General features: G+C 51.3%; 1 protein-coding gene and 1 long non-coding RNA gene across 2 annotated transcripts; both read left to right on the top strand.

Moving 5' to 3' along the window:
* The first annotated feature begins 1,802 nt into the window (after positions 1 to 1,802).
* On the top strand, positions 1,803 to 9,257 carry CCDC177 (coiled-coil domain containing 177). The gene is made up of 2 exons (XM_040477528.1): positions 1,803 to 2,132; positions 3,091 to 9,257. The coding sequence occupies exon 2, from the start codon at positions 3,119 to 3,121 to the stop codon at positions 5,219 to 5,221; it is 2,103 nt and encodes a 700-aa protein (XP_040333462.1). The 5' UTR covers positions 1,803 to 2,132; positions 3,091 to 3,118; the 3' UTR covers positions 5,222 to 9,257.
* A 3,107-nt stretch (positions 9,258 to 12,364) lies between these two features.
* On the top strand, positions 12,365 to 16,108 carry LOC121031977 (uncharacterized). The gene is made up of 2 exons (XR_005791017.1): positions 12,365 to 13,111; positions 15,067 to 16,108. It is a non-coding gene; the product is annotated as an uncharacterized LOC121031977 (long non-coding RNA).
* Positions 16,109 to 16,368: the final 260 nt, after the last annotated feature.

Here is a 16,368-nt window from a genome sequence, read left to right as displayed (position 1 = left end):
CTGCAGTTTGGCATTGACCCCCAGGAAGATACTGAAGCTGTTTTTGTTGATGTCACCAAAAACCCCGTCACTGCCAATTTCAGTGGGTATTTGATGCCAGGGGAAATCCTTCTAGAACTCTGTGGCCTCGACACTAGGGTACCCCCTCCTGTAGTGCTCTGTTGTTAGCTTCACAAGACCTTAAATTTCGTGCTAGTGCTGACTGGTCCCCTTCATGGACTCCTGTTCCTTTAGCAGCCTCATCATGCCCTGCCTGCCTCCCTTGTCACTCTTCCTGCCCTTGCTGGGTGCTCTCACTCCCACTGCTGGTTTTAGGAACACCGTATATGGTGATGATGTCCTAAACTCTAGCTCCAGTCGAGACGTCTGACACAACTTCCCAGCCACCTGCTGGGCAGCTCCACCTTACATGCAAGTGGTCCAAGAAGAAACTCCTCTCTCCCAGGCTCTCCTCATCACCTACTCCTCCCTTCTGGCTCCGTACTCTCACTGGGTGCACCCAGCTACCTCACTGCTCCAGGAAGTCATCCCTGACCCTTCACTGCTTCTCACACCCCCAGGGCCAAGCTATCTTTGAACATTCTTTGTCTATTTCAGGAATCTGTACACCCCCCAGCTCAACCAGGCCTACTTGTCCTGCTGCTGTTCCCCCTCAAGTCCCAACCTTTCCTGCCTTGGGCGATGGTACAGCTAACAGGGCTTCCAGCCTCCCGTTGACCTTCCCTAAAGCCCTCACTCCATTGCTGCTAGAGTTACGTTCTGAAAATATAAATCAACCCACGTCATTTTTCTGCTTTCAATCCTTCACTTGCTCCTCATTACCATCTGACAACATCAAGATTATTAACAACATAGTTTACCATGCTCTCTAATGTTATGTCCCACACACCCAGCAAGCTCCCTCCAGGCCTCCCTTCTGCTTCCTGTGGCCAAAACCACTCCAAATGGAAAAAAGGTGGGGAGGAGGTGTCTCAAAATAACACCCATTAAACAGCACTAACTGGTTCTAACATGTATTATCTGGAACCAGGAAGTCCCCCAAATTTGCATTAAACACTGGTCACACATCTTCTGCTTGCCTCACAACAATCTGAGTGCGCTTAGTTTTTCTTAAAAAGTAACATTAATAATTTGGATTAGGAACCATATTTCTACTCAATTAGTTACTATCAAGTTTGTATGTTCTCAGGGCTCCCTTGAGAAGCAAGCCAAGCTATTCCTTCATTCTACCCAGTGAAGGTGCTTAAAGATTAGTTTCTCAGTGGATATATGCTCCAAGTAAGTGTGTGCGTATTCACCTTCATATATATATACACACACATATATATGTATACATATACATATATGTACATATGTGTATACATATATGTATATATACATATATACATATACACATATGTACATATATGTGTATATATACATATATGTATATATACATGTATATATGTGTATATATATGTATATATATTTGCAATGATGAATATATATTTGGGATATGAATATATATTTGGGAATATATTTATTTGGGGGACTATGTATTTGGGGGAATATATATTCCCCCATATATATATATATATATACATATACATATATATATATACATCCATCTCTACCAAATATACATATATGTTTATATTTCATATAGAAAATATATTTCATATATTTTTACATATGTATATATTTATATTTCATATATAAAAACATATTTCATATGTATATATAATTTCTCTTCGCCCTCTAAGCAAACAAACCAACATTGAATGTCCACCAGGAGGCGCCGAGGGCGTCGCCAGACCTGCGGTACCTTCCCCGTCGGAGAGGCAGCGAGGGATGCGGCGGCGATGGAACCCGGCTTCCTTTTTTAAAAGAATCAGCGTGAGGGAAGGGAGCAGCGCTGCGTTATTTTAGGGAGGCCTTGTCGCACTCCCCCTCCCGCGTGTAGGTAGCGTCTGGGATGTGTGCGGGCCCCATGGAGAGACGCTGGCGGTGGCTGCGGTGGCAGCTGGGGCTCCTACCGCGGCTGCAGCCGTTAGTAACCCGACCCCGCCGGCGCGGGGATTGAAGACGCGCAGGGGAGAGCGGCGAGCTGCGAACAAAAGCCCTCCGCGCGGGGCCGGTGCCCGGAACGTGTGGTGAGTGAACCGGCCAGGAGACCCGGGAGCAGCGGGCACTGGCGTGGCTGGGCAGGCAGAGTCCCCGGAGCCCACCTCACTGAGATACGGTAGGGGGACCCGGAGGATATCCAGGGGCAGGTGTCCGAGCCTAGACTGGGGTGGATTGGTGCCTTTAGCACATTCAGACTTGGAGGGTATCGGGTGCATTTGAAAGGACCCAGGCGCCTTCCCCATCCCCAGCAAACACCCGCGAGGGGTGGGGGTGGGGGCGGGCACAGCTCCTAGCAAGCCCTGCCCAAAAGGCAGAGCCAGGATCGAACACCCCTCCCGAGGAGGCCTTTTGTAATTGAGGCATTTCGCTTTGCCCTTCCATCAGCTCCGGACCCGGGTCTCCTTTGGCAGGGGGAAATCGTATGGTATATCTCATGTAAATTTATCATACAAATCACAGGGCTTCTGGGCCTAATCCCAAATAAACTTCTTCCCTAGGCAAATGGGGTCCTCGCAGCAATGAGCTCTGAGGATGAACAGGCCTCTTCTTTTTTTTTTTTTTTTTTTTTTTGTTCCTGCAAAGCTGCGTCCCCGGTCCCCGCCTAAGCTACAAACAAATACACTAATCCTCCCGGGAATCCTCCACTGCCTCCCTGGCCGGCCACTGCCTGCACCGCGATCTTTTCATTTTAACTTGCAGCAGGAAGGAGATGCATCCAGCGGGCCAGATGTCCTGGGGAGCCGGGCCCCAGGACCCTGCCCTGCACACCGGGGCTGACGGAGGTTGAGGCTTTTCTCCTTGCACCAGTACCCGCCCCCTCCCACCCCCCGCCTGGGTTTTCAGGACAGCGGTATTATGATTTACGTTCCCCGGGGCCTCTGAGCCTAATCCCAAAGCGGATTAAGTTGGGAGGGGGTGTATATGAATGGGGCAGACGGAACCGCTCTCATGTATTCCTCGGTGTCCCTACCTTGTCATCCGCAGAGACTCCACAAAAGGACAGGGCTCAGCCATGGTGGACCCTGTGCCGGAAGAGGAGAAGGAGGGAGCCGAGCCTGAAGGTTCGGGAGGGGACGGCGCCGCCGCGTCCGTGCCCCCTGACGCCCAGGGCGCCCAGCAGCCCGCCGCCTCCTCGGCCTCGGCCTCCGCGGCGGCGCCCCGCAAGGCTGAAGTCCCGAGCGTAGCGGAAGAAGGCGGGCGGCGGGAGCAGTCTCCACTGCTGCATCTCGACCTCTTCAACTTCGACTGTCCGGAGGCCGAGGGCAGCCGCTACGTGCTGACCAGCCCTCGCTCGCTGGAGGCCTGCGCTCGCTGCGCCGTCAAGCCAGTGGAGCTGCTGCCAAGGGCCCTGGCCGACCTGGTGCGCGAGGCCCCGGGCCGCTCCATGAGAGTGGCCACCGGCCTGTACGAGGCCTACGAAGCGGAGCGACGTGCCAAGCTGCAGCAGTGCCGGGCCGAGCGCGAGCGCATCGTGCGCGAGGAGAAACGGCGCCTCTTCACGCCACTGGGCCAGGCGGCCGCCGCCGCCTCGGGCGCCAGCGCGGGCGGCAGCAGCAGCAGCTGCAGCAGCGCCAGCCTCCCGGCCTCGCCCGCGCCGCGTGCCGCCCGCAAGGCCTCCTCCAGCCCGTCCCCTGCTCGGACGCAACCTCCGCCCGCGGGTTCGCGGGCAGGTAGGAAGAGCCACTCGCTAGACTCGCTCTCCCGCCGGCGCGAGGGCGCCCTCAGCTCCGAGTCCGGCGCGTCGTCGTCGTCCTACAGCGGGGAGAGCCTGAGGGAGCTGCGCTGGCCTCCGCGGGCCTCGGCCAGGAACAGCTGCCCAGCGGGCTCCGCGTCCTCCGCCCCCAACCCTCTGGGCCGCCCATCTGCCCTGGCCCTGGTGCCGCTCACCGGCCGCAGCTTCAGCCTGGGCGACCTGAGCCACTCGCCGCAGACGGCTCAGCACGTGGAGCGCATAGTGCGCCAAGTGCGCGCCGAGCGGGGCCTGCGGGGAGTGCCGGAGCGCGACCGCAAGATCGCGGCGCTGATGCTGGCGCGCCACCAGGAGGAGCGCCTGCTGCTGGAGCAGCGCGCCGCGGCCCACGGCCAATGGGAGCAACAGCGCGTGCGCGCCGAGCAGCGGCGGGAACGCGAGGAGCGGGAGAAGCAGCGCGCGCTGGAGCAGGGCCGCCGGGCCTGGGCGGCGCAGGTGGAGGAGCGGCGCGGCCGCCGGGGGCGCGAGGAGCTCGAGGCGGCGCGACGACGTCAGCGGCAGTGCGAGCGCAGCGAAGAGCGGCGGCGGGAGCTGGCGGAGCGCCAGGGCCTGCTGCGGCGGGAGCGGGCGGAGCGCGCGGCCCGGGAGGATAGGCTGCGCAAGCTGCAGCAGGAACAGAACCTGAAGCAGCGGGAGGAGGGCCTGCAGGAAGGGCGCGAGCGGGCCGAACAGGCCCGCCGGGAGCGCGCCCAGCGCGCGGCCCGCACCAAGCAGCGGCAGGAGGGCCAGCTGCAGCGGGAGAAGCGGGAGCTGAGCCGGGCCGAGCGGGCGCGCCACGAGGCGCTGCTGCAAGGCCGGGCCCGGCAGGAGCGCGCGGAGCGAGAGGGCCTGCGGAGCTCCCTGGAGGCCAGCTTGGGCCGCGCGCAGGAGAACTACGAGCAGCTGGTGGAGCAGCGCGCCCGCGAGCTGCGGGAGCGGGCCCGGCGGGAGGAGCTGCAGGGCCGGCGGGCTAAGGAGGCGGCCGAGCGCAAAGAGCGCGAGCACCAGGCGCACCTGGAGGCGCTGGCCCGGGCCGGAGAGCGGCGGCTGCAACACGCGGCGCAGGCGGCCGAGGAAGCGGTGCAGCAGAAGGCGCGGCGTGTGGGCCAGAGTCGGTTGGAAAAGGAGCGGGCCCAGCGCGCCAATAAGGAGAAGGTGGAGAGGGACGAAGACTGCCGCCGGCGGGAGCTACTGCAGGCCATCGGGCGCAAGCTGGAGCGCAGCGAGCAGCTGTCTCGCGAGCGGAGGAGCGCGCTGGAGAGCGCCCGCTCCACAGCCCGGGCCTCCTTCCACGTGCGGGAGAAGGTGCGCGAGGAAACCAACACGCGCTCCTTTGACCGCATGGTGCGGGAAGCCCAGCTGCACGCCAACCTGGACCGCAAATGACCGCTACCCCTGGCTGGCCAGCCTGCCACGCTCAGCCCTGGGCGGCCTCCATTGGCCTTTATGACCAGACCGTGGAAGTCCCCCGTCGGGGCTCAGCACAGTGGCCTCGCCAGGCTTCCGATTAGAGAGGCATTGAGAGGACAGATAGGAGACCTGACAGCCCAACCGCCTTTTTAAAAACGGACTTTGTTTGGAAATGACAGAGCACAATCTTTGACCACATCCACCCTTGGTGGCTCCCGCAGCTACCCTTGCCAAGCTTCCCCATGTGTCTTTGGGATTGGAATAGAAAAAGAGTTGGGGAGAAAGAGGCTGGGTCGGGCCTGCAGGGAGGGCCCCCCTGGGAGTGACCGCCCCTTCTGCAGCAGTGAGCCCAGGCACCTGTCGCACATTGGTGTCTGAGGTGACAGCGGAGGAGGCATCCCCTCGGCTCGCCTCCATCTTTTTAAATCTGGCAAGTTGCACAAAGCGTGGAGGCCACGCAGAAAAGCACAGCTCTTCCAGCGAGTTAGGCCACACCAAGTGACCCCAAAAGCGATGGGTTCTTTGTATGCTTGACTTTTAATCTGCCACTTGAGCAAATTCTGATCTTAGTTCTGGTAGTTTTTTGGTTGATTCCCCTTGGCTTTCTAGTTAGACAATCATCTGCAAATTTATGATTCATTTGTGTCTTCTTTTCTCTCTCTCTCTCTCTTCTTATTCTTCCAAGGGACACAAGAAATGTGTTGTTGGTTGGCTTGGTGACGCTGTTTTGGCTTTAGTGGAAGCCCCCAGCCCCGGGGGAGATGAGTTCCCTAGGCAGCAGTGTTCCACCAAATGATGCTTTCTTGCAGGGTAGTTTCAGGGGAGGCAGCGGTCTGACGCCCACCTCCCAACGTGGATGTGAGCCCATTCCTCGAAAGACAGCAGCCATGCCTTAAGAAGCAGAGCTACCTTATGTGCCTGCCCAGGCCAATCCTGCCTCAATCTCCAGCCCTGGATGCAGCCCCGAGGGTGGGCGCAGCGAGTCTGGAGCTAGGATTTCCTCTGTGGAGGAATCCTCACAGCTGCTCAGAGGGTGATCTCCTGAGGTGGCTGGGATCCTGCCGCTTTGCTGTTGAGAGTTTGTGTTTGCTATTGTTGGTGGTATGTTTCCCCCTCGTCCTCCCCCACAGAAGAAAAAGGGAAGGTCCCCCCCCCCCCCCCCCCCCAAGCTCCTGGTTCTCTCTCACTTGTGACTTAAAGTGTTTAATCAGTCTCTCCGTGCCTCACCTTTCCCATTGGCCAGATGGGGCCATCAGTACTCTTTTCCAGGTACCTCAAGGTCTTCCAGACCCAAAGCACCGCCTCAGTATTATTTGTTGGTCTTCTTTGTGCCTTTCTTGACCTGGAGTAGGGAGGCAGGAGGGCTGCTGTTGGCCTAGCTGGTTTCTGGGAATATGGATTCCTGGTGTTGGAGGGGGCCGGGCGCGTCAGGACAGATGATCATTTAGCTTCTGGGGGAAAATACTTGCAAGTCTAACAAATTCCCATTCAGTTGTCTTCAGGCTACTTTAACCCTTAGAGTGCTTCCTTTCCGTGAAGCCGAAATCAGCCGCCGGCCATATCTACCCATTGACTCTTGCCTTCATCACAGAAAACATTAGTTTTTTCATTAAATAGGGACCAGGAAATAAAAGTTACCAAAAAACCAAAAACAAACAAAAGCAAGAAACAGGGTAGAGAATTACTATATTGGACATATTTCATGTATATTCTGCTGGGCAGAATTGTCCCTAAAATGTCTGATATTACACACACACATATACACACACTCCGTCTGTACCCCACCCCACCCCCAACTGCATGCCAGCAGATACAAAAGCATTGTGTAGAAGGGAGCAGTACTTGTGTGTTACACTTCAGGTGTAACACTGGGAAGAGAGCTGTGCCAAGGTTTATTTCTGGTAGGGGTGGATTTTTCCCTCAAATTTTCTTGTCGGTAACCAGGTTATCAGTAGCTAGCTATAACAATTGGCATTGTCTGTGAGTCAGGGGCATTTAACTAAAGGGTTAACTGGATACTTACTGGTTCTTACTTTGTGGCCCCTGATTTCCTAGAGAGCCTTTGCAACCTTAATAGAAAGTTCCACCTAAAACTCCTTTCTTCTCAAGTATGTACATTCACTCGAGAAGGACACAGTATGGTTTTGTGGATGAGACACTGAAAGGTACACAGGCGATCTTACCTCGCCCTTTGTTCAGTTTGTTTTCCCACTTACTGAGTGACTTTGGGTAGATCATCTCTCTGTGCCTTGGTTTCCCCACCTGTGGAGAGGGGGTCGTGTCTTTGGCCCTCCTCAGCACTGTGAAGATGAATCAGAGTCTCAGTTCTATGACTTTAGAAGTGCAGGTGCAATTGCCGTAAACAGAAAGGATCCTCTGACTGTACCGTGCCCAGAGAGTACAATGTACTGTTGCAATCTGGGGCAGAAAAGAATGGTCTCAAAAGCCCCATTACAGCTAACTGGAATTTAAATAAAAACTTTAAGAAAATAAAGAGTCCTTCAAGGAAAAAAAAAAAAAGCACATTGCAGCTCATAGTGTCACATGTGATGCAAAGGCCCAGGTCTGAATGTCACCAAATTAGAGGTTTGCACTTAGAGAAAAACACCGTGTAAAGGAGAAAAAAACCCTTTGGATTAAAAAAAAAATCCATAAGGCTAAATAAAATTAAATCAAAAACAGAAGCCAAACCTAGTAATGGTAAAGAATGGTTCTTCCAAATTTCAGACCACTCTGTCTGTAGAATATAGATCCATCTCTGTATTCTAGAATAAGTGGTCCTGTTGCCCTTTGAGGAGGAGTGATTTCCAGAATCCTTTGTTGGGCCCTTTATTTATATTCTTCTCTTTGAAGTGACACCAGAGAGAAGTGTCTTTTTTTCTGAAATACAGCAAGGGAAAATTGGAGGAGTGTGGGGCAGTGGGGCTGGTGGGTGAAGAAAGGCTTACTTCTCTTGATGTAAACATCCTAACAAGTGCCCGGAATTCGCCTCAGAGTGCCATGCTGGACATTTTCCTACCATCTGGAAGATTGCAGCCCTGAAGTGGCCTCAGACCTTCATATTTGCCCTCTCGGAGCGTCCTCCGGCTCTGAAAAGAGAGAACGTGAAGTGGAGTAAGGAGGGATGAGAAGGGTTGGAAGAAACTTTGGTTTGGTCCATTACCAAGGAAGCAAGCAAGACGAAACTGTTTTGGATGGAATCATCAGTGAAGCTAGCCCAGTGTCCTGCTCAGGCAGTGACCAATGCCTTCACATCTGGACAGGAAGATGGAAGTTTCCCTTCAGAAGCTCACAGACTGAACCTTCAAGGGAGCAGTAACCAGGATTCGCCAAAGGTGAAGAGTGTATGGAGTAGGGCTGGCATATGAGAATGCGGTTTATGTTCAGGCCACTCTATGAAGTCCACCAGTTATCGTTCCCTCTCCTTTAAAAAGTCCATTGAAACAAAGGGGTGCCTGACTTTGTATCAGGGGCTGTATATTGTTTACTGTCAAATCCCCTATAGCTTACGGTTTAGCACTTCACGTATAGTAAGCACATAAATACTAGATGGAGAGAGGGATAGATAGTGGGTGGATGGTAGATCAATCAACACTTCACAGTTCTAAGGAAATCTATGAAGAATAGATCGGGTGGGCAGGCCTCCATACTTTTGATGAATTTGTATCGAACATCTGCTGTGTGCCAGGCACTTCTTTTGATACTGGGAAGACAAAGTCTGGTCATTGACCTTGGGGACCATTTTTGCTTCATTGTCCTGAGCAGACATCTATATTTACCCATTGGGCTTACCTTCCTTCCCACCCTGATATCCATCCACAGGCAGGTCTTGCCTTGAAGCACTAACTTCAAGCCTTCCACTTTCCTAGGGAGACACCATCTGCCAACCAATCATCATTCAGTCAGTGTTGTTCTCTTTCCCTTGATTAATCAGGGGCCTTGATTAATCAGGTCAAATGCATAAGGTCATGTACTTAATCAGCTTTAAATTCCAGTAAAAAGAGAGACTATACCTTCAAGGGTGTTGTTTGTCGTGATGTTAACAGAGGCAGAATAAATAATGACCGTTGAAAAAATGGTCATTATCGTCAACCTAGAGAATGAGCCTCAGGCTATGCAGAGTCCCAGATCACTAAAACAGGGTACCACCTTCATCGTTCAACTGCGTGAAGACAAGAAACTCAACCTTTCAGAAGTGCTTCCAGTTTCAATGTTCCAACAAGATTTCTGATCAATACTAAATTGATGAGAAAGCTTAGTGAAGCAAATATCCTATTTCTTAAGACTTCCGGGTGATTGAGGTTCCCCACAGGTTGCTACGTGGACCTGAACGGCAGCTCCACTCTGCACGTCCCAGGGAAACATTTGGCAGGTGAGCAAAAAGCAACCTGGCAGTTCTTGACAGAACCTGGAACGCGGCTTTCAGGGACCCAGCGGATAACTCTCAGTTCTAGAAATGTTGTTGAGGTCTTATATGTGGTACATTTGGCTTCGGGTGTCTGGTGCGGCACCTGCAGGATTACGACCCATCACGTGCTTTAATTACATGACTCTGTAGAAGAGCACCTGGCCTGCTCACCTATGTACTCTGTTCCATGGAGCTCTGGTGCTCTATGTATACACACCTCCTCCCAGCCCCGTACATCCCTTCACATGCCCCTTCATACTGGGCCCTGGTGCTTTGGCTTCCCCTAAGTCAGGGCTGGGACAGAGGGTGGAGTGGAGTTAGTATCACATGTTAGGGTATAGAAGGGGAGGAAGGTTTCCTTTTGAGGAACAGTAGTGATCATTGTTACTTCCTGACTCATCAAATACTGTCACGTCCCACATGAGCACAAACATAGTGTGAAGTGATTTTTAAATTACCTGCCATTTTGAAGTGTTCATGCCTTTCTTCCTCTCCACTAGCACAGTATTGATGACATGTTTTTGTGTCAGACATTTGCACACTTCACAGGACTGTCAGAAAGACAGTAGGTCCATATCTGCTCCTGGGTTTGAGTGTGTGTATGCACACACACACACACACACACACACACACACACACACACACACTCCTACAGATGTGGCTACCATACCTTCAAGGCAAAGAGTTTGGCAAAGAAGCAAGTATCTTGACTTTTTCCAGCTGTTACCTACTACTCCATGGGCCCCTCTTGTCATCTATAAAAGGAGGACAATGATTCCCACATGGTAGGCAGTTGTTAAATGAGTTGATGCTTGGAAAGCAGCACAGTCCCTGGGAAATAGCACCCAATTCGTGGATATTGTTATTCTGAACTTGGGAGGGTAGAGAAGGAAGGAATGAGGTAGACTGCACATCAGCCAGGTCGTTCTGGTGGACGCCAGGCTTTGATGGTAGCCCTTTGCAGTTGTCTGCATCCCTTGCTGTTCGGCAATCCCCCAAACGATCCAAAGGAAGGGGCTCTGGGATAATTGTTCCCCCGTAATGTGCTGTAGCCTGGGGTCGGGGTGGGAGGGATTACCTTGTTTACCAAACGTTTGGCAATAAAATTGACATCTGATGGTAATTCTCAAAATTTTATTTTAAGGCTTCCTAAATGATGGCTAAGATGACAGAATGTTTTAAAATGGGGGAAAAGCATTCCTGTCGTGGTGCCAAATTCTACAGTCGTATCTTTAGCAGAACCACATGGAAGAGGTTGTGGGAGGCACACTGGTACTGGCAGAAATTCTGGGATACGCCACTGTCTCTGCTACGGTCACATGGGAATGAGAGACAGGGTCTGGGACAAGCCCAGCCTGGGGAAGTGCTGATGGGCTCATTGTAGGAACAGATGTGGGAGCAGAAGGAAAGAGCTGGGTGTTGCATCATCCTCAACAAATGACTTTTCCTAAGAAGGCCCAGAAAACGCTATCCTTCCCTGCCCCACTGGCCCTGCAGACAGCCACCTGGAGGACTGGGCTTGTACAAGTTGAGTCCCTGTCCTGGACGTATATCAGGGCACTGACTGAGTGGCCCTTGCTGGCTCTCACTTGTGCATCAGGAACTGGGGTGCCCTCCTGCTTTGTCACCTTTCTTCTGCCCTTGGACACCCTAGAGGGAGACCCCTGTGGGCCTTAGAGTCCTCCTGAGCCCTCAGAAAAATAGTAGAGCAGGCACAGCGTGCCTCCCAGGAACATCTGCTTGTTTGACAAGTACTTGCAGGGTGAGCAAAATGCATAGCCGACGTGAACAATTTGCAAATGCCGGGATTACAGGTAGTGATAACTAAAGCATACTGAGCACTTACACTGTGCAACTGTTTTAAGCACCTAGTCCTCACCAGGTCTCTATGAGGTAGGTACTATTATTTTCCCCGTTTTACAGATGAGAAAACTGAGGTACCGAGTTTCAGTGACTTGCCCAAGGTCACACAGCTAGTATTGGGCATAATCGGACCTGGACTGAGTCTGACTTTATAGCAAATGCTCCTAACCAGTATGTTCTGTCACTTCTTGGGAATCAGTGGGAAAGATTTTTTAAAATATTTTTATTTCATTTATTTTTTTAATAAAGTTTATTTATTTTGAGAGAGAACCAGTGGGGGAGGGACAGAGAGATAGAAGACAGAGGATCCAAAGCAAGGTTCTGTGCTGACAGCAGACAGCCCAATATGGGGCTCAAACTCACGAACCAAGAGATCATGACCTGAGCCGAAGTTGGACACTTAAACCGACTGAGCCACCCAGGTGCCCAGGAAAGATTTTTTTTTTTTTAATTTTTAAAATTTATTTATTTTCCCAGCACAGAGCTTGACATGGTACTCAAACTCACAAATCGTGAGATCATGACCTGAGCCAAAATCAAGAGTCAGATGCTTAACTGAGCCACCCACATGCCCCGGAAAAGATATATTTAAAAAACTTTTTAAATGCTTATTTATTTTTGAGAGAGAGAGAGAGCATGAGCAGGGGAGGAGCAATGAGAGAGGGAGACACAGCATCTGAAACAGGTTCCAGGCTCTGAGGTGTCAGCACAGAGTCCGACGCGGGGCTTGAACTCACAAACACCTGAACTGAAATGAAGAGTCAGATGCTTAACTGAGCCACCCAGATGCCCCCGGAAAAGATATTTTTTAAAGGGGACCCTCCTGGGGGAGGAGGCTGCTTGGGATTCTCTCTCTTCCTCTCTCTCTCCCTAGCCCTTCTCCCTGCCTCTCAAAAATAAAATAAATACACATTAAAAAAGGCAGTGCCCTCCCGGAACCTTCCAGTGCCAGCCATTTGAATCACCACCCACTTTGCCCAGATGTAAGGCCTGCAGGGAGAAAACTCAGACGTCATCCGGACTTGGTGGGTCGTGCTGGGACTGAGGGTGAGCCTGAGGCTCACTGCCTGGAGAAAAGACAAGGTTCTTATACAGATCCTAAAGCTACCACAGCTGGGTTGGTGCCTGTTCTAGAACAGAAGTTCTCCAAGGGCGGTCACAGGCCAGCAGGATCAGCATCAGCTATGCTAGGTGTGGGACCTGGCAATCTGTGATTTAACGAGCCCTGCAGGTGATTCCAACGTGCCCCTAAGCATGAGGGCGCTGCTCAAGACCTGTGCTTTCAGGAATCACTAACCACATAAGCCTGTTTCAATTTAAATTAGTCAAATTTAAAGGAAACTAAACATTCAAGCTCTTCCATCACACCAGCCACCTTTCAAATGTTCAGTCGCCACCCAATTGGACAGCATAGATCTAGAACATGGCCATCATCACAGAAAGTTCTATTGGGTTGCGATACTCTAGAACTTTGCTACTTCCTGTGGTCCACAGACATGAGCATTGGCATCACCTGGGAGTTGCTTAGAAATGCAGAACTCAGGCTCCATCCCAGAACTTCTGATTCAGAGTCTGCTTTTTTGCCAGAAACCCAGGTGATTTGCGCTGCTCTTTATTTTATTTTTTTTTTTAACGTTTTTTATTTATTTTTGAGACAGAGAGAGACAGAGCATGAATGGGGGAGGGGCAGAGAGAGAGGGAGACACAGAATCAGAAGCAGGCTCCAGGCTCTGAGCCATCAGCCCAGAGCCCGACGCAGGGCTCAAACTCACGGACCACGAGATCGTGACCTGAGCTGAAGTCGGACGCTTAACCTACTGAGCCACCCAGGCGCCCCTGTGCTGCTCTTTAAAGTTAGAAAACCACTGCTCTGCAAGGCAAGCCTAAATGAAGTTCATTTTACGTGTGTGATTAACTCCCATTGGTAAATTCTCCCTACCACCTTATCTTCTTGTTTCTTGGCAACTCTTTCCTTCCTGACAAATGTGTATCATTTGGGGCTAGGCTGCCTCTTCCTAGGCCACCAGATCATATTTCAGAACTCAAAGGGAAATTAGACACCTCCCATCCCTCTCTCCATTTGAATGATATGAATAAGTGCCCTCCCCTGGCCAGACATTATCCTGGGGGTTCCCACACTCCACTCATTCTGATCTGATTGGGAGGTTGCAGGTGTCAAGGACTTGGCTTCCCAACTAACCCTAAGTATGTGGTTTTATGAAAGCGGCGGGCCGCCCCGCCCCAAGCTACCCGCTAGAGCAGTTTAACAAAAATCTCTCCTTTGCTCTTTCCATCTCTGGCCTGCCAGCTGCAAGTTTTATCTTCCAGGTATTGCCTATGCTTAGAATTCCCAGTTATAACTGGCTACTCCTTCATGCATAGACAAGTGCTTGTTTTCACTATCTTGTGAAGCCAGGGGATTGAGTCAGAAAGTCTGGTGGTTCACCTGCTTCTTTGCAAAGGGGAATCCAGTAGGTTGGGCTTAACCTCGCCTGATACACCCATATCATCCGCCAGACCAGCCCTTCCTGCGTCTTGAGATTCACAACAGAAGTATATTAGGAGTAAAGCAGTTTAATTATTTGGTACGGCCCCAGCCAAAAGCTCTGGCCTTAGTTTCCATAGCCTGCCTCTGTTGCCATAGCTGAGTCGAGAATTCTGTGTGGGCCCCCCTTCCCGGCAGCCACTAGAAGAAATGGAAACAAATGACAGGGAGGGAGAGAAGTGAGCTGCTTTGGGAAGAGAAAAGGCTGATTTATGAAGGATTATTAAGTAAAAGCATCGCTACGTTCAAGAAAGGAGAAAAGGCAGTGAGAGCCTATATATAAAAGACAAGAATAAAAAGAAGGGAGCAGAGGCCAGAGAACCCTAAAATGAAGCTGTAGGCAGAACAATTCAGGCAGGATATATATCTTGTGAGTCTGGGCATGGCTAAATAAGTCAATGTTTCAGCGAAGGGAATAGAGGCCCCTCACTGGGACCATCTTAAAACAGCCGAAATGAGACCCAGGAGGAGAAAGGAGAGAGCAGGTGCTTTAGAAACTGATCGTTTACTATTGGGGTCCCGACTCAAAATGTGTTCATAGTCCACAGACGTCAGGTCTACATAGATGAGGGTAGGCAAGCTGACTCTACGGGATTTTCCACAAGTTGCCAAAACTTCTAGCAAAAAAGAATGTACAAGGAATGAAAACATTGTATAGTTTCTTCTGCCAGTGAGTACACCAGTTAACAAATCTTGGGAATCTGTTAGAAAGTACTTTTGAGATGTGTCTTCTCTGTGTGGGCACCACAACTGATCTAGTTCCTACCTCAAGTAGCAGAAGAAAAAGTATACCAAGCTCAAGAGCAAGCCTTGAAGGGAAAGTATACTTGGGAACTTTGTGCACATGTCGGGTAGCAAGTACATCGTTTGGCAGGTGAAGTCCTGAGATGTACCCGAAGTGCTAGGGTTTAGAATGATTTAGAAAGTAACCGATTATATTTGTTGGGCAAGAGAAAGCTGCTACTGACTTTCCTTACTGTTCTTATTGTCTAATCCTGATGACAGGTGCCAGATTGCCCTGCAGCTTTCAGTTTGGCTCAACGATACAAAATTGTTGATAATTCAACTGTTTTTTGACCTATAAAGCCGCAAACAGCAAGGTGACTGGTGGCCTAAATGGGCTGTCCGAAGCCCCTCAGGAACTGGGCGTGGGGCGGGAGGAAGATGCCCAGATGGTTGGGGTGTTCGGGTCTCATGCAAGAATAGATGTCCCTTAAGGAGCTGTCCCAGACGGTCAAGGGCAGCCTGCTGGTGTGCACAGGCAAAGGGCACTGTGCCTGCAGGAAGCATAAATTTATATTGGAGTATCTAAATGGGAGCTCAGGTGGCCCCCCTCACCACAGACTGGGCAGCACAGGCAGTTCATTTCCTTAGAATCTGCAAAGTTTTCTGCAGTCGGTGGCCTTCTGTCTGATGCGCGCTCCCAGGAGTCCTGTCGAAGCAAGCTGATCAGCATGCCGCTGCCTGTCCAGAATACCAAACAGCAATGCGGGCTCCCGTCCCTCCACCACAGCCCGCTATGCTGGCACCAGCTCTGCCCTCCAAGAGCCCTTTCCCTCCCTCCACCGTGGCTTTTCTACAAACCCACTTGTTTCCAGGTGGCAGAAATGCACCCCGCAATCCAACAATATGTTTCTAAAACCTTCTCCATGACAACGCAGGGCCATAAGCAGGCTGCCGGCTCAGAGTTAGCCAGAGAAGGGCTGTGGGGGGAGATCGCTGTGGGGGAGACGGCACAGAGACAGCACAGGGCAGCCGGGGATGCCCAAAGTCAGCCTGAGCAGTCTGGGGCTTAATGTCCCAAGCTCTGGGAAAGGGGTCTGGGGAAGCCGTGAGCAAATGTCTCCAGATGCCTAGCAGTGATCATTCACAAACCTTGACTTTAGTCCAGGACAGCGTGGACTTCCTCTCTTCCTGTTACAGGTGAACAAGAGGAGAGAAATCGTGAGAATCCAGCAGAGAAGGACCTGGTTTTTTAAATGGGCTGCCACTGCTTTGTGATTGGACAAATTCTTTTTTTTTTTTTTTGATATAATTTATTGTTAAATTGGTTTCCATATGACACTCAGTGCTCATCCCAACAAGTGCCCTCCTCCCTGCCCATCACCCACTTTCCCCTCTCCCCGACACCCCCATCTACCCTTAGTTTGTTCTCAGTCCTCAAGAGTCTCTTATGGCTTGCCTCCCTCCCTCCATCCTTCTCTGTAACTTTTTTTTTTTTTTTTGGACAAATTCTTTATAAATCTCCAATGTTCTCCAAATGATGTGTCTCACAGAGGTCGCCTCCCCAGCCGGCCCATTTCATCC

The sequence above is a fragment of the Herpailurus yagouaroundi genome, unplaced genomic scaffold, assembly GCF_014898765.1.
Source record: "Herpailurus yagouaroundi ecotype Mexico unplaced genomic scaffold, PumYag 141, whole genome shotgun sequence".
Taxonomy (NCBI): domain Eukaryota; kingdom Metazoa; phylum Chordata; class Mammalia; order Carnivora; family Felidae; genus Herpailurus; species Herpailurus yagouaroundi.
Note: the sequence above shows the minus strand (reverse complement) of the source record. Positions and strands in the feature narration are given on the sequence as shown.

Bases quoted from the DNA above. Each gene is read 5' to 3' on its own strand.
- CCDC177 (XM_040477528.1), top strand. From the start codon at position 3,119: ATGGTGGACCCTGTGCCGGAAGAGGAGAAGGAGGGAGCCGAGCCTGAA.